This window comes from Perca flavescens, chromosome 8, assembly GCF_004354835.1.
Source record: "Perca flavescens isolate YP-PL-M2 chromosome 8, PFLA_1.0, whole genome shotgun sequence".
NCBI classification, from domain to species: Eukaryota; Metazoa; Chordata; class Actinopteri; order Perciformes; family Percidae; genus Perca; species Perca flavescens.
Window position 1 is genome coordinate 2,044,519 of NC_041338.1, and position 20,137 is coordinate 2,064,655.

General features: G+C 40.6%; 1 protein-coding gene across 3 annotated transcripts; it reads right to left on the reverse strand.

Moving 5' to 3' along the window:
* Nucleotides 1–1,939: 1,939 nt before the first annotated feature.
* Nucleotides 1,940–20,110, reverse strand: ric8a (RIC8 guanine nucleotide exchange factor A). 3 transcript variants are annotated; one of them, XM_028586132.1, is made up of 16 exons: nucleotides 19,806–19,879; nucleotides 17,737–17,808; nucleotides 14,192–14,239; nucleotides 13,474–13,491; nucleotides 11,449–11,662; nucleotides 10,475–10,629; nucleotides 9,833–9,913; nucleotides 8,436–8,535; nucleotides 7,222–7,409; nucleotides 6,770–6,864; nucleotides 6,517–6,667; nucleotides 5,946–6,041; nucleotides 5,665–5,809; nucleotides 5,364–5,508; nucleotides 2,339–2,458; nucleotides 1,940–2,103 (listed from the first exon to the last, which is right to left on the reverse strand). In XM_028586132.1, the coding sequence occupies exons 3-16, from the start codon at nucleotides 14,237–14,239 to the stop codon at nucleotides 1,953–1,955; spliced, it is 1,707 nt and encodes a 568-aa protein (XP_028441933.1). In that variant the 5' UTR covers nucleotides 17,737–17,808; nucleotides 19,806–19,879; the 3' UTR covers nucleotides 1,940–1,952. The 3 variants fall into 3 exon arrangements, with proteins under 3 accessions (XP_028441933.1, XP_028441930.1, XP_028441931.1); XM_028586129.1 differs by lacking the exon at nucleotides 17,737–17,808 and having other exon boundaries at nucleotides 19,806–20,110; XM_028586130.1 differs by lacking the exons at nucleotides 13,474–13,491; nucleotides 17,737–17,808 and having other exon boundaries at nucleotides 19,806–20,110.
* Between the last annotated feature and the right edge of the window lie 27 nt (nucleotides 20,111–20,137).

Consider the following 20,137-nt stretch of genomic DNA (forward strand, 5'->3'; position numbering starts at 1 on the left):
CTTCATGAGGTAGTCACCTGAAATGGTTTTACCTTCACAGGTGTGCCTTGTCAGGGTTAATTAGTGGAATGTTTTCCCTTATTAATAGGGTTGGGACTATCAGTTGTGTTGTGCAGAAGTCAGGTTGATACACAGCCGACAGCCCTATTGGACAACTGTTAGAATTCATATTATGGCAAGAACCAATCAGCTAAGTAAAGAGAAACGAGTGGCCATCATTACTTTAACAAATGAAGGTCAGTCAGTCCGGAAAATTGTGAAAACTTTGAATGTGTCCCCAAGTGCAGTCACAAAAACCATCAAGCACTACAATGAAACTGGCTCACATGAGGACCGCCCCAGGAAAGGAAGACCAAGAGTCACCTCTGCTGCTGAGGATAAGTTCATCCGAGTCACCAGCCTCAGAAATCACAAGTTAACAGCAGCTCAGATTAGAGACCAGATGAATGCCACACAGAGTTCTAGCAGCAGACACATCTCTAGAACAACTGTTAAGAGGAGACTGTGCAAATCAGGCCTTCATGGTCAAGTAGCTGCTAGGAAACCACTGCTAAGGAGAGGCAACAAGCAGAAGAGATTTGTTTGAGCCAAGAAACACAAGGAATGGACATTATACCAGTGGAAATCTGTGCTTTGGTCTGATGAGTCCAAATTTGAGATCTTTGGTTCCAACCGCCGTGTCTTTGTGCGACGCAGAAAAGGTGAACGGATGGATTCTACATGCCTGGTTCCCACCGTGAAGCATGGAGGAGGAGGTGTGATGGTGTGGGGGGGCTTTGCTGGGGACACTGTTGGGGATTTATTCAAAATTGAAGGCATACTGAACCAGCATGGCTACCACAGCATCCTGCAGCAACATGCCATCCCATTCGGTTTGCGTTTAGTTGGACCATCATTTATATTTCAACAGGACAATGACCCCAAACACACCTCCAGGCTGTGTAAGAGCTATTTGACCAAGAAGGAGAGTGATGGAGTGCTGGGCCAGATGACCTGGCCTCCACAGTCACCGGACCTGAACCCAATCGAGATGGTTTGGGGTGAGCTGGACCGCAGAGTGAAGGCAAAAGGGCCAACAAGTGCTAACATCTCTGGGAACTCCTTCAAGACTGTTGGAAAACCATTTCAGGTGACTACCTCTTGAAGCTCATCAAGAGAATGCCAAGAGTGTGCAAAGCAGTAATCAGAGCAAAGGGTGGCTACTTTGAAGAAACTAGAATATATATTCACGCTTTTTTGTTAAGTACATAATTCCATATGTGTTCATTCATAGTTTTGATGCCTTCAGTGAGAATCTACAATGTAAATAGTCATGAAAATAAAGGAAACGCATTGAATGAGAAGGTGTGTCCAAACTTTTGGCCTGTACTGTGTATATGTATATATATATATATATATTTATATATATATATATATATATATATATATATATATATATATATATATATACATACATACATACATACATACATACATACATACACATATATATATATATGTATGTATGTATATATATATATATATATATATATATATATATATATATGTGTGTGTGTGTGTGTGTGTGTGTGTGTGTATGTATGTATGTTTTAGTGTTACCTTTACCCTCTCTGGTGTTGAAGTGCTCCATAGCGCCCCAAAGCAAGTTGTTTTTTACAGTGTACTGAAATGAACTGAAACAAAGTTTGCGTGGAAGGAAACCAATTTTCAAATGGAAAATGGTGAGCAGTAAAACACTGGTGATTTGTGGTTGACACGATAGCACATATAAAAAGCAAAGTGGTCCTTTAAGCTGCCTCCAATGTACTCCATGCTTTGTTTTTACTTTGATTAAACACATTCCAACTTTCCGTCACTCACCGCCCATCAGAATAAGTAAACCCAGTGTGACATGAATATCTAAAATAATGACACAGGTCTTCCACATTTCTGCCTTTATGCTTCTGTGTTTACTAAGCCTCATCTTCACTGTCTGAATTAACTGGCTCCTGGTGGGGCTCTGGTGGGAACAAAGGATTGTGGGTCAGTTTATGCAGATCCTCTGGAGCAATCTCTCGCATCTTCCCATCCATACCGAGCTGCATGGGCTGGATCAAATTGGTCCTGCAGGGAGAAATGGTTCAAATGTAATAACGTGTGCATGTGTGAGTACAGACTGGAAAACTGTGGCACTATTAATTATCTAACCAACTGGCAGTAAATGCCGCTAAATGCCTCGGAGTCTTGTCTACTTATTCTTTATAATTTCCAGTCATAATATAAAGAAAGAAAGAAATATCATTTGTGTGTGTGTGTGTGTGTGTGTGTGTGTGTGTATGTGTGTGTGTGTTTTATTGACCTTGACAGTCGGTCAAACATTTGGACCAGCTTCATGGCTTCAATTTCTTTCTGCTCCTCTGTCATTCCCTCCATGGGATCGGGCTGCTCCTCTTGTACAGCTCCTGTTATTGGGTTTATACTGGAGGAGAGACAGAGACAAAAAGAGAGAGAGAGAGAGAGAGAGAGAGAGAGAGAGAGAGAGAGAGAGAGAGAGAGAGCAGAAAACAGCAATATTTGTTTAAAGCAGTCTATGGTTTAAAGGTGCAGTAAGCGATGCTGCGCAAAGACTGTTCATATTTGAACTCAACTGCCAAACAAATATCTAACAAATAACAAATATAAAAATCTTCTTCAGAAGGGGAAGAATCCACCCCCCCCCCCCGAGATTCCCGGACAGTTATCTGTTAACATTCACATGCTGCCTCCCCTTCATCATGAACTGCCGCGTTGCCACCTGTTGCTGATTGGCTGGAGCAGTGTTTCGTGGCTGGTGCACTCCTTTCTGTTTGATTTCCATTTACACAGCTGTGTATTAACACCGGATGTTTTTTCAGTGCACACAGAAAATAGAGAGCTAAGTGACCGTGAGAAGATATTCGCTGAATTTGACAAAAAGTGTAATGGATTAACATCACTTACTATACCTTTAAATGGAGCAGCTCATATGTATTGCATCGATGCATGATATGCAAAAATAATGAATGGCTACTTTAATTCACATTCACATCGGTCAAAGTTAATTCTTGCCCTTTTGGAAACGGCCCCTGACAAAAACAAGTTCACCTCAAGGTTCATTACATAGCTTTCAATAATATCACATGATCTTCATCAGGTTGTGATTGAGATTTGAAACCCAAATTTAAAGCCAGCATTGAAGAGATAAAGAAAAGAGGGGAATTTGACAACACATGACAACAGACTCCATGTGCTGATGAAGGTCATGTGATATGAGCCACATCTCCAGAGCAACTGATACATGGACGTTGAGCGTGAGATGGTTTTGGCAACAATTGAAATCATCGTTTTATTCTGTCTGTTTCATTTATTTAGCTTTGTCTCCTGTGCTGTCCCTGCTGCTGAGAGAGGAAGAGAGCGTTGAACTAACTTTGGCCAGTTTTCAATCAGGTACAGAGCTCCAGCTTTATGAAACAGTTGTTCTGCTTTCCTTCGCAGTCAGTGCTCATTTAAAAAAATCTACAGTGTATAGGCTAAACGCAGTGGAAATATGTTACTCTATTTTTTTTCTTCTTCCTTGTTTTCTATCTGAAGCCCCTCTTGTCTGGAATTGTTATTTTCTTTCCTTTAAAGGTGCTCTAAGTGATCACACTACAACATTTTTTGTCACATACAGCAAACATCTCCTCACTATCTGCTATCTGCCTGTCCCCTGAACACACTGTAAAAAAAACGCGGTCTCTGTAGACAGCCCAGGCTCCACAAACAGCAACAAGAACAAACTGCGCAACAAAGTGTTCCAGTCAATAACCGACAAGAAAGATTTGGGGGTGGGGGTTGGGGGGTTAGTGCGCGGAAGGGAGGGGGAGAGAGCTAGCCTCCGTTTTGTTTGACAAATTAAATGAAAATCCTTCAGCAGTTCTGCATGGCAAGGCTACCAGAGGTCTGCTGCTCTGCCATTTAAGTGGCCAGCAAAGGTGGGTTCCACTGCATTCTGACTCCAGGCAGAGAAAACTGCCTCTAGGGACACAGAACATCACAGCTCTGGTGTGGACAATAGAGTTGGGCAGCGATGGCTCTAGAACAGAACCAAACTCCTGGATAGGGACCAGACTCTTGTTTTCCACAGTTGGCTAGGGTGACAAGCTCTGGGCAGATACACACAATCCCCTGTCATGACACACCTGGGTCAGAAGGATCTCCTTTATGTGACTAAATGTCATGTGACGACCCTGGGGTTGTCCCTTTGCTGTGCTGTTTTTGTGTGTTGAAACTTACTGAAATAAATGACCCGCACCAGACACACACAGCACCTTTGTGAAGCGTATGAGGTTCAGGTTTTGTGATTCATTTTGGAGACTGGAATGGTCAACGCAATCGCCAAAGTGTGTGTGCGCGTGTGTGTGTGCGTGCATGTGTGTCTTTATCTTAGAGGGTGCCTGTAGGAGGAGTCAAGGCCAGGTGTCGTCACAGGAGATGTGGCACACCTGTACGGCCTGGCTCATCTGTATTTAAGACGGCTGCAGCCCATACCTTCTCTCTCTTCACCATGCACCACCACTCTGGGGACACTCCAGCTTGTCCCTGATACATTTTATTTTGACTTTTACTTTTACACACACCTCATGATGCGCTTACCCACACACTCATGGCACTACAAGAATGTTATGCTTATTTCTAATTTGGCCAAAGAAAGCCTTTAAGTTGATGTTTGTGTGAGCGTCCTCTCAAGAAGGAGCCAACAGGGAGACTGACTGTTGACCATGCCTCTACACTGAACAGTTCACATTCTCCAGAGCAGGGGTCAGCGGCAACCTTTTTAACATGAATTGCCATTTTAAAATGTTCCTGTTAATCAGTGTGCCATATCAGCATTAAGCCTGCATCATTTTGCACAATTACTGCTAGTGTGCCATTGGTCAAGCTACCTGCAGGGGGTGTCTGGGAGGAATGGCTTGCCTAGCATTGCTACGATCATTCCGTTCTGGTACCGATTAAGAGTTGTGTACGTATTCTCAGCACAAACTTGTGGTGCAGAGTGAGCGGAGCCTGAGCTCTGGATTTACCATTCATTCTAACCGTAAGGTACCCTACGCACACCTATGACGCTTTGGATAGTGAAGAACAGAATAAGATGCCTCCTAGATACCTCCCTGGGTAGGTATTTAGGGCATGTTCAACTAGGGGGAGACCCGGGAGCAGACCCAGAACATACCGGAGGGGTTATATATCCCATGGAGTCTGGAGAGTGCCTGAGCTACCTTACTTGGTCTGCTGCCACACTGAACCGGACCCAAATGAGCAGCAGATGGATGCATCATTGGTTAAACATAAAACAAGAACTACACTAATGTATCTGTGGTACTGACTGGGCTTTGGCCTCTCTGTACTCCTCTGTCTCAGAATCTTCATCTTCAGAGTAGATCCCTGAGTCTCTGCCCCCCCGAAGCAGTCCTCTGGCAGCCAGCAGACCTGCAGCATTCCCGTAGCCAGTGTACTTAATGAACCTGGACACTGGATAGAACATAGAACATATTCCCGTTGATATGGCAGTATCAATCGCAGCAGTGGATGTCACAGTGAGCCATGGGCTTAAAGTCAGTCATACTAAAATGTTCATGAATTATTGAAACAAATCGACAAACTCCCTCTCCAAAAAAATTCCCTCACCACTTTCTTTGCAGAGAACAAAGAGGAATTCAGCAGCACAGTCCTTGACGTCGGTGTCAATGTGTGTCATTATACGGACTAGTTTGTTCCTCAGGGAATTGCCCACCTCGGGCTTGTTCTTCACATCACGCAGTGGGGGCAGCACCTACACACACACACACACACACACACACACACACACACACACACACACACACACACACACACACACAAGTCATCAAAACACCAGCAATACTCATAAGTCATCTCTTCATCATGGATTCTCTCAGGCCAGGCCTGACCTTTGACCTGAGGAACTTCCTGGTCTCTCGGTGGATTCGGGCACTCTCAGTCAGCAAGTTGAGTGATGGGAGAAGGGTCTCCTTCAGCTTATGTCCCTGGGAGACAAGAAGACTTAATTAAACATGAAACATTATTGAATGATAAATACAACTAATCTGCTGGATTGCAAAACCAACAAGTCAGTATCATGAACTACAACCATGTAAAATATGGAGAAATATAATTTTTGATTATGTTATTTGGTGGTAATATAATCAAACACAATTGCATTTATAAATATGCACAATATATTTTTTTTGTGCAAAAAAATGGCAACTCTGCTGTATTTGCCATCCTAGTGTGTTCATTGATAAGTTAACATCCAGCTCCACCTAGTGGCAAAGGTTGGCCTGGCTGTGTTCATTTCTTCATCTTTTAACCAAACAAGTGTTCTATCAATATTATTCTAGCACAATTTAAAAGCATTGTTGTGCATTGTGTGATGTAATTCAGGATAGGATTCATGCCTTTTCACTAATTATTATAATATTGGAGGTAATTAACCCACATACACACAGGGGCTTGTCTTACCCCGTCCAGTCTTTTCTCCATGTATTCCAGCAGCATGTTTACAGCATCCATGTTGACCCCCATGTACTCTATGGAGCCTTGTTGCACTTTGGGCATCAACAGTACATCCAGACAGGGCAGAGGGAGGTTGCCTAGCAAGTGAACAGCATGGCTGAGAAAAAGAGGGGGGGAGAGGGGGAGTTAGGGCACATGTAAGAGTAATGCCTGTGTGAATCAACGGACAGAAAAACAGTCGGAGCGTGTGTTGTCCTACCTGTGGAACTCCTCAGTGCGCTCGTCTCCGTCTGCATGACTCAATAGACAGTGTCTCAGTATGGCTCCCAAATGTCTGTACCCAGCTGCCTCTTCCTTCACTCACACACACACACACACACACACACACACACACACACACACACAGTGTTTATGAGTGTTTCAGTTGTGTTGTGTATGTGTGTGAGGTTTCAGTATAGTATGTGAGAGTATGTAACGCATTTCAGTGTGTGAGGTAATTGTGAATGTGAGATGTCCCCTCATAATATCCTGAAGAGTAAACAATAGTAATGAGTAATTCCGTTTCATCATACAGAAAGCGGATTTTGGATGAACTATTATATTCAGTGACTTTTGACAACATAAAGTCACAATTGATAGTATAATACTGATCACAACATGGCTGAACTAAGAAGAAAAAAACCTCTCCTAACGGGTCATTTTCGTCTGTACCTCGTCGACCTTGCGCTTGGTTGTGTCAAATGTGATATTGAACAGTATTTTCAGTATTTCCATGGCGAGTTCTATCTGCTGCCGGCTCAGTGGGGGCAGTTGTTCCGGTGGGACGTCCTCTAACCCCGCCCTGGCTGTCTCCAATGTATCTGGCCAACTCAGATCCAGTGTGGCATCCAACTGGTTGCCTGGAATATACACAGGACAGGAAATGATCTTACGGAACTTATGCTCTTTAACTTAGTACATTGGCACCTTCTGTTTACAAAATCATTTGCTTCTTGTTTTAGATCTATCATGAGCATAGACTGTAAAAAATAATGTACGTAGCATCAGTGACGTCACCCATTGGTTTGCAGACTGCTGTTTTGAACGTGATGATTTTGACAAGAGGGTGGAGCTGGGGAGGATGACGTGGCCAAGCCAGTGTTGTTTATGGTTCCAATGGCGCTGCGCTAAGCTAAATGCTAAGGAAGGAAAGTTGTGATTTTCAACCCTTCTAGCGGGTAAACAAAGACCTCCGCCTACTGGCACTGTTCATTTGCATGTACAGCAGAACAGAAAATCTGCAAACTTTCCCTTAAATTACCAGCTGTTGCTAGCGGTAGCTCGCTAGCTTTGTTGACAGAATGCTGAACAAGACAATCTCAGGCAACCAAAATGTTCCACTTAACTTTGCTGAAGTGAAAACACACAGTGAGAGGGTCAAAGTTTAAGACAAAAACACCCCAAAACAAGTTGAGGTCTATTTTAATGTCCACAGTGTTAGCATGGTTAGCATTGCTAAGCCTGATTCACAGGTCCTAAAGCATCCCCTGCTTAATTGTCTATTTTAAAATAAATAGGACCATCATTTACTAAATGAACATCATGCTGTATTGAAGAAGACTTGAAACTAGCAATTGAGACCATAAACTCATTATGAAAATGTTTACTGAGGTAATAAATCAAGAGAGAAGTAGGCTCATATTCTTATAGACTTCTATAGAAAAGGACTTCACTTTGCGTGAAATTAGATAGAATGTAGCTTTAAGGCACTTCAGCATTGACTTCAGGCCCAGAAGCTACATCCATTATTTTTACAGCCTATGATCATGAGCTGTTGGACTTCCTGTCAGAACATCCCAGGTGTTACAGACATTGGTGACCTGGAAAGCTGACGTTGGTTTCCCAGGTCAGTAGTTACACTGATGGTCACACAGGAAATCAGTTACCTAGCAGACTGATGCCGTGAAGCTCCTGAGCCAGCTGCGCCCTGACGTCCACTCTCAGGGCGGTCAGCAGGAAGGTGAGGCGCAGGTCGAAGAATCGCACCTGGACAGGAAGCAGACGCATGGACATTTATTTATTCTGCTTTTTCCTCTTCCGAGTACGGCTGGATATCCAAGAGGGGTGTGAATCAGTAGGCGCCTCACCATTCAATTCAGATTCAGAGGGCTACGATGCGATTATAAAACAATCATCGATACATCAAAATGTTGATTTCTATACATGATTTATTTTTTCTCACTATGTGACTACTTGCTGCCACATTTAAAATAAACAGATTGAGTTTACTTCCATTATCTTATATTACTGCAATAGTAGTAACAAATGGAAGAGATGAGTCAACTAGAAGGTTACATTTGCCAAAATATTTCCAGAACCAACAAAAAAAAAAAAACAATAAGGTAGCAGGACTTCAGCATGTTCTGAATCAAATGATAACATTAAAAAGTATTTATCCATCTGTGCTTACAACGTAAACACGGCACACATGTTTACGTCCGTTACGTTTCACCATCCAACTGGTTCAGCTGTTAGGAACGTACAGCCGGTCTTACAGAGTTGTAACACGTGATCAGAACTGGGTTTTAAATGTCTGATTATTGACTTGACTTGAGACAGAAAATCACGATGAATCTTAGAATTTTTCTTTCCCCACCTCTAATCGGGCCTCAATACTTATTTGGTACGAATGTATCAGAAACTGTAAAGTACCAAAAGCAGGCACTAAATGATTGTCTGTGTGTGTGTATATATATATATATATATATACGAAGTACAAGGGGTCAAGTTGCACCCCAGCAGACCGACATAAAGCCCAGCATCAGAAGCTATATATATATATATATATATATATATATATATATATACATAGAGGTATTTCCTGTATGACAGTAGGTCATATTGATAACTGTTTTTTTTAGGCAAATTGTAGTTCAACTGCTTTGAGTTGACACAGCATTAAACACAAATATATTTCAGATGTTTTGAATGAAAAAAGGTTGGTAAAAAAATAACCAACATGATTACGTCCTTCCACAGCCGAAAGGTATCAAAAAAAATATCTTTTATGTTTTTTGTACCAAAGCTAACTGAGCTTTGGTATGTGTTTGTATTGGCACCTGTGCTGAAAAGTATTACCCAATCTTCTTAAACTTATGTTCATATTTAAAAAATTTGCATTAACAAAGATACATAGGCTGTTTTTATGGTTATGTTTCGGTAAATCAGACACTTGGTTAAAAAGTGGAACGCAGGAGACAGAATGTGTTGGCTTAATGAATATGTACACAAAGGTTACCTCTCACACAACAAATGGAATCCTCTTTCTAACTGATGTCCATACCTCATGGTTCCAGATGGGATCATGGCACTGCTTCAGCCTCTCTGCCACGCCCTTTATCAGCTGGAGATCTGCTGCTATCACCTGCCATCCATCCATCCATCCATCCAAAGATACATTTTATTGATTTAAATTAGAGATGGTCTGATACCATTTTTTGCTCCCCGATACCTATACTTGAACTTGTGTATCAGCCGAGTACCGAGTACCGATCCGATACCAGTGTGTTAAAAAATACATATATTTTACTATGTTTTAACAGCTGTATACTACTATTCCTGTATGGATGTGATATGAATTATATCTTTGTTATTAAACTCTTTGTGAAACATGAACAAACAAAAACAATGAACGCCACAGAACTTTCTTTTATTATCCAGTTTGACAGTCAGTCATAACGGAAAAAGAACATAAATAAACTACTTTAAAGTAGATTTTCTTCAGGGATAAATTACGTGGTATCGGATCGGTAGTAAACTCCAGTACTTTCCTATATACCGAGACCAGCATTTTAGGCGGTAACGGAGGCTTTTTTGATACTTGTTTCGGTATCGGAACATCTCTAATTTAAATTAGCATCAACCAAATGACATGTTATAATCTGAGGACTTCTGTTAAACCTGAGGAGACCCGCAGCAGACTGACCTGTCCCGTCTGGTTGTGTAGCAGGATGTTACAGATGGACTTGAGAGCCTCAGCAATCACTTCCTGGTCAGCGTTTTCTGAAGAAGGGGAGGCTTCCTCCATCCCCTCGCTGGATGCTTCTGCTGCCTCATCCCCCTCTCCTCCCTCACCCTCCACTGGGAAGAGAAAGAATGGCAAGGTCAAGAAGCACATTCAACCTTCATTTAGACCCCTTTTAGGATAAACCGAGCTGCTTCTATCTCTATGTCATCTCTTTAGATTCTGCGCTGCGCTTGAATGACACCTTGAATCTTGTCTTGACCAACACACACAGCTCATTAGACATGGGTGAACTTTAGCCCTGTTGACATTTAATATGTGTGTTTCAAATATCCCCAAATGTTTTCAGATAGTGAGATTTCTTCCAATCAGCACCTACTTAGTCAAGACCGTAGAATAGAAAAAATCTATAGATGGACAATGGACACAGAAAAAAGATGAAAGACACTAAAGGATAATTCTGGTTTAATACCACTTAGGTCTTATTTTTGTAGTTTTGTCCATAATTTATCAGCAATAATAGCAGTATACTTATCACTACCAATCCCTCACATCTGGGAATAGTATGGTCAACAGGTCAACAACAGTTTATTCATATTATAAACACTTTATTTGGAGGTCAAACTGAGAGTGAGCATGCCTGAATGTTGCTGATAATTCCGCATTGAGCAGGAAAACTGTGAACACAACTCACTGAACTATGATGGATGTTCACAGCAGATGATTTTAGGTATTAGTTTTAAAGGAAAAAAGAGGCTGAAACTAGTGATTGAGACCATAAACTCATTATGAAAATGTTTATAGAGGTAAGAAATCATGTGAGAAGTAGGGTAATTTTCTTATAGACTAAAGCAAAGGATTAAAGAGGCTGAATGGGTTGAGTGCAATATGTGCAAATAATATATAGTTTGTGCATGGGCAGATGTATGAGTTACCTTGGCCCTCCCCCGGCTGGTTGTGTGCAGGTGTGGCAGTACTGAACACGGCGATGCCGGCGTAGCGAGCGAGAGTGGACATGGCCGAGCGGCTGAGGAAGGGATCCAGACAATCCTTGTCTCTGGTCAGGATTCGGACCGTTTCTAGACAGGCCAGCTGACAGGACGGCTGCAACTCTCTGTTCAGGAAGCCGAGAACCAGCTCCCCCAGCAGCTACATCACACAACGTATCAGACAGGTCAGACCTATATTCATTCAGATCGGAGTCTCAGACAGGTTAGACCTATATTCATTCAGATTGGCAAACTGAAGCACCACTAAATACTTAATGTTTAAATTTAAATACCACTGTTCTGAAATGTTTTACTCTAAAAAAAAAACATTTCTGAATGTATGTGGTCCCTTTAAAATTTTAAATTGTCAGTTTATTTCAGTTGTGAAATTTAAAGGTTTTTTTTTTATATATATATATATATATATATATTCACATGTTGACGGTGCCAACAGCAGTTGGATTTTATAGATCTAAATTCAGCTAATTTAATTTGAGCCACTTTAATATACATTTTAAATATTGGGTGCTAACATTTTCTGAATTGGTGAATCATAAAATATATTATTGTAAGTTTTTGAAATTTCAAAACTTAAAACTAAACATTTCAAATAGGGGAATTGAGACCACATACGTATTTATTTCACATAGGTATATAATAATAATAGAAATGCAAGGTAATATGAAGCATTCAGCAAGATACTGATTGACATATTAACCCTGTCACAGTGTACTTTCTAGTAAATTCCACAGCACAATATTGCTACTACACTGCCACACGTAAGAGAAAGGGAACAGCAACATTTCACACATTTGCGTCAATATATGAACTCCTATGTCTTCTGGCCGATGATGTGACCTGATGCAGGCAGCTAAAACTGGCACTGATAAATACGTCCGCTAAGCTGTCTTGCATAATAATTTCCTACAGTCTGTGTGCAGGTGTGTGCTCTATGTCTATTGGATAAAGAAGGCACGCAATGGCACATAAGCTGCACCTGAACTCAATTTAACACCATTTCTATCCCACACTGTAAACCTTTGATGTAAATTTACAACTAAAACCTCACAGTATCTTACTGTTTTAATGTTATTCAGGGTCATACTGTAAATTGCAATGCATTCTGGGAGAAAATCATAATAATACAGCACTATCTGCGAATGTTACAGATTACAGGTTTTTACTGTTAATACCAATGCATCTTGGGAAAATAAAGGAAAAGGCGGAAATTACACTGCAGCCAGTATATTACTGTAAATTAAAATAATGCAGTATGAAACTGTAGGTCTATTTACAGTAAAATACCTTAACATTTTAAATGTAGTTTACTGGCGTAGCTGCTGCCAGTATATAACTAATTTACTGTGAAAAGTTTTACAGTGTATGCTGTCTCACGTGGCTTCATGACTGCCACAATACCTTATCTTTGTTTACCTCTCTCTTTTTCGTTTTCTCTACCTATTTGTCTCTTCTTTCACAACAACTATATCGCATTCATTTTTTTTTTTTTAAGATTATGTTTTTGGTCATTTTCTGCCTTTATTTGGATAGGACATCAGAAGACATGAAAGGGGGAAGAGAAGGGGGAATGACATGCAGCAAAGGGCCGCAGGTCGGAGTCAAACCCTGGCCCGCTGCGTCGAGGAGTAAACCTCCTCTATATATGGGCACCCGCTCTACCAACTGAGCTATCCGGGCGCCCAACTATATCGCATTCATGTCAGCTGCTGAGTTCACTGCACACCACGAGTTCACTAATGCTGCACAAGATGTTCATCTTTGGACATATAGAAGGGTTGTGAACTTTACAATAGAAGACCAGCTGGGTCATCAAGTGACATCATAATGTTCCTGAGGGATTCCTTATAGGATGCGGGGAATACGCCAAAATATTGAAGATACAAAAATATGTCGGAAATTGTAGACAAACTGTGGAAGAAGCATAAGACACTGCTCATTGCTTATTCATACCTTCCGTAACTTCTCTTCCTAAAACACGGGGGGCATGCACACACAGGGAGAGACAGATGACACAGAGGAGGTGAGATAGTGTTCTTTCACTGCTGACTTAGATGTACAGCTCTAAATCTACACATCTGAAAATGTATGAATAAGTACAGCATGAGCTTTAAAATATGTCCTAAAACATTCTTTAAAACCCTCTGAGGATGAGAGACGCACCTATGTTTGACAAAAAGCGATATTACAACATTTCATTTCAGACATTTATTTACTATTTTAATCATATATAACCTAAAGACTTTGGTAAACTAATTTCAAACACCGAAACAATTCTCACAACACATCATAAGTTAAGATTTGTTTTCAAAAAGAGATTTAAGGAAGCCAACATCAATATTTCAGCTTTAGCGCCAAATTATCTCTTTACACATTGCTCTAGAAAAAATGTGGGCATCCCTATACAGCTGAGTTTGTTCTGAACATTTTGATATGAAACACACAGGGATCAGTTATATGCAAATACCTTAAAAAGGTAAATTTAAGAAGATATGTGAAAATGCCCTTAGACCTCAGAGGGTTAAAGTATATTTCAAGGTTTAGAAGAAGTCTTTCTTGACTGTAGCAAAGAAGTTCAAAATGAGGAATATACTTGAGGTACCTTAAAGAGAAATGCATCCTAACTAAATAGATAGGAGGACTCTCAGTGTAATGATGGTGCCAGGAATACCTCTCTGTACTGCTCGTCTTCCTTGCTGAACGTAAAGCAGTGGTTCATCTGAAGGAAGGAGAAGCAGAAGGCACAAATAAAGGTGTGAAAGAAAGAGAAAACATACAGTAAATCTTGAAGATGTGAGACAAAAAAGAGAGCAAAGTAATCATAAAAGTGATTCTGAGGTTGTTTGGTACAACCAGAGAAGCAACAGCATTTATCAGGAAGCAGCAGGATTTTGTTGTCATGCTGCAGACCTCTAACGTAAGAAATGGAAACGGAAATGATGTGTGTAACTACAGTTAGAACACAGAGTGTTCGAAAAAAGTGTCACAAAGGTAGACAAAAATGACAAAAAACGTCGGAAAAAATTGCCAAAATGTAGAAAAAAGTGACAAGAAATTTGAGAAAAAAAAAATCTTCAAAACTGTCGTAAAAATAGGCACAAAAAGTGAAAACCAATCTCCGTGGTCAAAAGTTGTCGGGCGCAAATTATGCAATTCAAAATGTAAAAAAAACTGTGAATCACATTTTAAAATTTCTGTTAAAATATACAATCATACTACTGTTAATACACAGATATTGCTTAGAGTGTACTGCATATTTTGTATATAATTGAGTTGCATATTAAACTGGGCCAAATGGATGAAAATAAATGGTCAATATTTATACATCACGTGTGGAAGGCGCAGTGAATCTACAATAGCAGCTACCTTTAACTATGTTGGATTTATATTCATGTATATTTTCACACATTTGAATTAAAAAATATATATATTTTTAAAATAATGGCATTCAGAGCTATAAAACACAACATCCACATAAAGATAATTAGTAATAGTGTTTGATTTCAATTCAAACCTGATTTCTTTAGTTTACAGGGTATGATTTAAATGTTGTTTCATGTTTATTCCCATTATCTTCCTCATTGTCAGTGTTGTGGTTCATTTGTAAAAAGAAACAAAAAGTTTGATGAAATCCTATGATCAGAGGTCAAAATGATCATGGTATGGTTCACTTTCCTTTATGGTTCCTTTATCATTTCAAGTGTTAACTCTAATAGTAAATCTAATGTTATGTGGATGTTGTGTTTACAGCTCTGAATTATATAAAGCTTTATGGTGAATGTGTCGGCAAATACATCCAGCAAAACCAGAGCAACATCAGCATTCATTTGGTGTCTTTGTGTTTTTGTGGCCTGATGAATGGCAGTTAGCAGGTCGAGTACAGTGGCTTGATCAGAGCTTTCTCCCTGGAAACCGCTGGTCATGTGACATCGGCTACAGAGCTCCATGACGCTGAGCAGCAGATGCTAGCTGTTTCAGCCGCTACAGAGCTTTGTGACGCCAGCTACAGACCTCCGTCACAGCTCCTCACATCAGCGGCAGTTAGTAGATGTGTTTAGCCGCTACAGAGCTCTGCAACACGGCTACGGTGCTCCGTTCAGTTAGCCAAGAATAGGTGACTGTGAGCCAGGTACAGAGCACCGCCAGCCGCCGGTCGTTCGGCAGAGATTAGGGTTAAGTTTAGGCAACAAAACGAATAGCTAAGTTTAGGAAAAAGATGGTGGTTTGGATTAAAACACTACTAAGGAACATGCAGTTCCTGGGTGAAAGTCTTTTGTTTTCCCCAGGAAGCAAACTCCACTCCCTGGCTAAAAGTCCTGTGTTTTAATGCCCACCCATAACCCCGAACTCCTCCCTACACGGCCAGCCACATTCTATACAGCAGCAGTCGATGTGGTGCACATAGCAAAAAAGAAATGTGGAAATCATACAAATTAAAGTGCTTACATTTTTTGTAGCTTTTTAAACGTATGGTTCACGAAAACAGGCTGAAGCATAGGCTACTGAGAAAGGTATACACCAGAGACCTTTACCACAGAGTTTACACTAAGCTCTCATCTCTTAAGGGGTTTAGCAGAGTAGGATTTGACTGGGTTGTAGGTGACTGTATTTGTGTATCAGAGAATCTAATCCAATTGCGTTTCAGATCAACGCCCACACGGCTAACGAGGCTGAGGGAACCATGCAGCAGTGCTCACCACCTGGGGTTAGCAGACAGCATGTGGTCCAGCTCAGGTGGCATTTAGACAAATGAAGACTGAGAGCTCTATTTCCGCAGTGCAACTAAACACACATGGTCATTTTGTGGCCAAGGCTGTCTGGTGCACCTGTGGTAGACTTGCATACAGGGTGGTAATAGAACACATAGTCCTGTTTTCCTCAGAGGAAACTTATTGTTGTCAGGGATGTCCACATGTGAACACAGCAGCTCAAATATACTGGCAAGAGCAGAATTTGAGAGTTTATCTCCATTCGGATACTTCCGAGAGTGCCCATTAATCAAAATGTGTGTATGTGCTTGTTGCAAAAGAGCTGTGTTAGGCATTGATGAAGTCGTTAAAAGTACTCTGGGTGACCTCTGAGTCATAAAAATAGTTTAGGCTTTTATGGCATAGAGGTGTTTGAAGGTTGCAAGAACGGAAGAGGAAGTTGCACCACATGAGGCCCCGACCTTGGCATGTGTGTCTGTGAAGATACCAGAGAGAGAAACAAGAAGCCCCCCCCCATGAGGAATGGCTAAAAGCTTGAGGGAGAAAACAGATCAGAGCTCATAATTCGGAGGACAACTTGGTGGACCAGCTCTGACTTGATGTCTGATTGCTAGGGAAACTTAGTCTCTGTTTGTGAACCCGCAACTGTGTTGTAACCTCTTATGCTGGAATCAGTAAACTTTGCTTAACTGAACTCTTCGTCTCAGATTGATCCTTGTGTTTTGGTAAACATTAAGTCCGATTAAAGAAGGCTCAGGTAATTGGAGTCAGATTTCTTGGGCCTTATTTTGGGCCTGTATTTTAGACATAATTCCCACTTCAACATGTAGTGCACTGTGCACACTTATGTTATTAAATTACTCTTCTTCTACTTCTGTTTATTGGTAAATTGCAGCCAGGTGGAGTGTTACTGCTACCTATTGTCGTCCGCCCGGTTTGTTTTCTAACTAACTTACGAGTGGTACATATAAAAAAATTAAATATTACATTTGTACACTTTGTGATTCACCATTTCAATAATAACCGCTGCAGCTTCCTTGCCTGCCATTTTCACAAGTTTCTAAATACGTTGGTGGTCCCGTAGCTTCCGCTCTGTAGCAAAGATGGCGGCCGTTGAGTGCGAGTAGCGTCCAGCAATCCACACTCAACATTTTGACCGCTTTGAATGCAGCATTCAGGTACTTGCATGTTGCAACACTATATCAGTGTAAAAGCACTATGTACTCAAAAGAGCAAGTGTAAGTACAGAAGTGCGCGAATTGAGACACAACATTTGACTCTTCATAAATTGAATTCACCTTATTGGAAATATTAAAGAGCCGACGGTCACCAGGTTTTCTGTGCGTGATATTGCACGATGTTAAGTTATCCTCACAATGATCCATACAATACCCATCTGCAGATTACTACCACCCTATCGCCAAGTAAAATGAAAGTAGAATAAAAAACATTTAATTCTGAGGTTCAGCTAGATTTGACAGTATTACATGGAAAGATAATTACTCACAATCTGGGAACAAAACTGTTGCCTCTTTTAATCTTCAAACTGCGACATAAACATGATCCTGGTAACGATCCCCTAAAAAAATAACAATTAACATTATTACACAAACAATATCTATCCCATCGTGCCGCTCATTACATCTAGGCCTACCTGTATTGTAACTAAAAATGTGACACACAAGCCTCAAAACAAAAGGGTGCACAGAGCCGTTGCCCCGGTGATGGAGACACCAGGGGAGGACTTGAAGGAGTAGACGGTCCTAATGGAGTTATTAGCAGAGAGAGAAGTTTTAATTGATCTACAATTTTCCATGGGACAATATGTCTGTCTCCAACACACCTGTTGATTTACACTGCAGAAGAAACTGTAGAATAGTCAATCAAAACCAACATGGGGGTTTCTTTGGTTATTTTGCAAAAGATCTGCTGTGTTTAATTATGGCTCGACAGTGACATCATTTCTCCAGCTAAAGGCTGCAGGTGGAAGAGATACCTGCTGCCTTCAGATGGCTGTAAACAGAGACACCAGAGCAAAGGGAAGGGAAGGCCTTCAGGAGAGAATAACTGATGTGGATCACAGGGTTTAATTCTGTCCGGCTGGCATTAATGCCATATTAGTCTATATCCCGGACGTTCCACGTCCGGGATTGCTCCGTTGCCACCGGAAATTCCGCTGGATTTCACACTTTTTCGGTTAGATGTCCGTCCCCTTCCTCTGTCTTTGTGTTGGCGTTCTAACCTCCGGTGGATTTGTGAGGACTATGGTTAACTGCTCCTCAGATCTCTGCAGGGTAAATCCAGACAGCTAGCTAGACTATCTGTCCAATCTGAGTTTTCCGTTGCATGACTAAAACTACTTTTGAACGTACACATGTTCCACCAAAACAAGTTCCTTCCTGAGACTATTTTGCAGAGGTACTGCGGCTTTTCCCTGTGCTTAGCGCCGCCCAAGATTATTGTGATTGGTTTAAAGAAATGCTAATAAACCGAAGCACATTTTTCTCCCATCCAGGAATGCTGTGTGGACTAGCCAGACTATGTTAATAATAAGCATGGGAATTGGAGAAATCTAGCGTGTGCCAACCAGCCCTGCTGGTCTCCCCTAAAAAGGAGAATGCTTATCATCTAAATAAGAGATATTCAACAGGGGGTCCCCGGAGTTAGTGCAGGGGTCCGCCAAATTATGTTAAAAAAGTTTCTTTATTCAACATTAAAATGTGTCATATACAATAATATGAATCCATCAAATATAAATTGGCCTATAATTGTGAAAAAAAAAGCATTTAATTTACACATTGAAGATAAGCTTACTATAGGTAAAGTAGCCGATATTGTAGCCATACAGTTCACTGTGCCTTCCACATATATGTTTAGCATTAAAACATGATGTATACATAATATATTAATATCCATTCATTTTCATTCATCCAGCCCAGTTTAACATGCAACTTAATTGTATACAGTATGTCTAAAGAGGTAGACATACTGTATAATAACGGTTAATAAACATAATAATTAATAATAATTACATTTATTTATATAGCGCCTTTCATGAAACCCAATGAAAGGAACCTCTCTGGCCAGGCAGGTCCCTTTCATCACGTCTTTCATTCAATATATTCAGACTTTCATTCAATATATTCAGACTTTCATTCAATATATTCAAACATTCATTCAATATATTCAGACTTTCATTCAATATATTCAGAATAAGATTCATTCAATATATTCAAACTTCACATATGTATAATAATTTTCTAAACAGCATGCCATAATATTATATTATATATATATATATATATATATATATATATATATATATATATAAATTAAAACAAAAAAACTAGGCTTTCTCAAGATAACTGGCTATACATATGTTTCACATGTAAACAGCCATTTCGCTCTGTGAACATCATCCATACATGATTACAAAATCAGTGTTTTATCTTATTAAACAAAGCATAACGCTGTGGGTATGTATAATAGGCAGCACTTCCAGAGGCTACATGATGTGTATGATTAACGTATGTTTCAGTGCACAGGCTGCTGCTGCTGCTTCTGCTGTTTCTTTACCTCCCTGTTGTAGCTCTGCAGAGCCGTCAGAGCAGCATCTTGCTCTCCCGTCTCCATTTGCTCTATGATGCCTTTTAAATCCATTTTCATCGCCATTGCAGCTTCCTCCTCAATGCACCGTCAGAGAGACACGTACTGTGTGTGTCTGTGTGTGTGTCGCTCAGATTGTATATTGACGCTATAGTTTGTCGCCACCCTCGGATGACAGCATGATGTCTGAATCCCTGCGAGCCGGCGAGGACAGATTACTTGACAGGATTTGTGTAAACCAAGTGCTGCGTTCAGGTGGCTCAAGGAAAGAAGGAAGGAACTAACTTCTCATGTATTTGTTG

What these genes read in the sequence shown, in the direction of transcription:
- ric8a (XM_028586129.1), bottom strand. Translation starts at nt 19,901, where the DNA reads ATGGCGATGAAAATGGATTTAAAAGGCATCATAGAGCAAATGGAGACG. An exon ending in CCAAGCGCAAGGTCGACGAG is followed by an intron (nt 6,865 to 7,221) that starts GTACAGACGAAA and finishes GTGTGAGTGAAG; the next exon opens with GAAGAGGCAGCTGGGTACAG. An exon ending in GGAAGTTCCTCAGGTCAAAG is followed by an intron (nt 5,810 to 5,945) that starts GTCAGGCCTGGC and finishes GTGTGTGTGTAG; the next exon opens with GTGCTGCCCCCACTGCGTGA.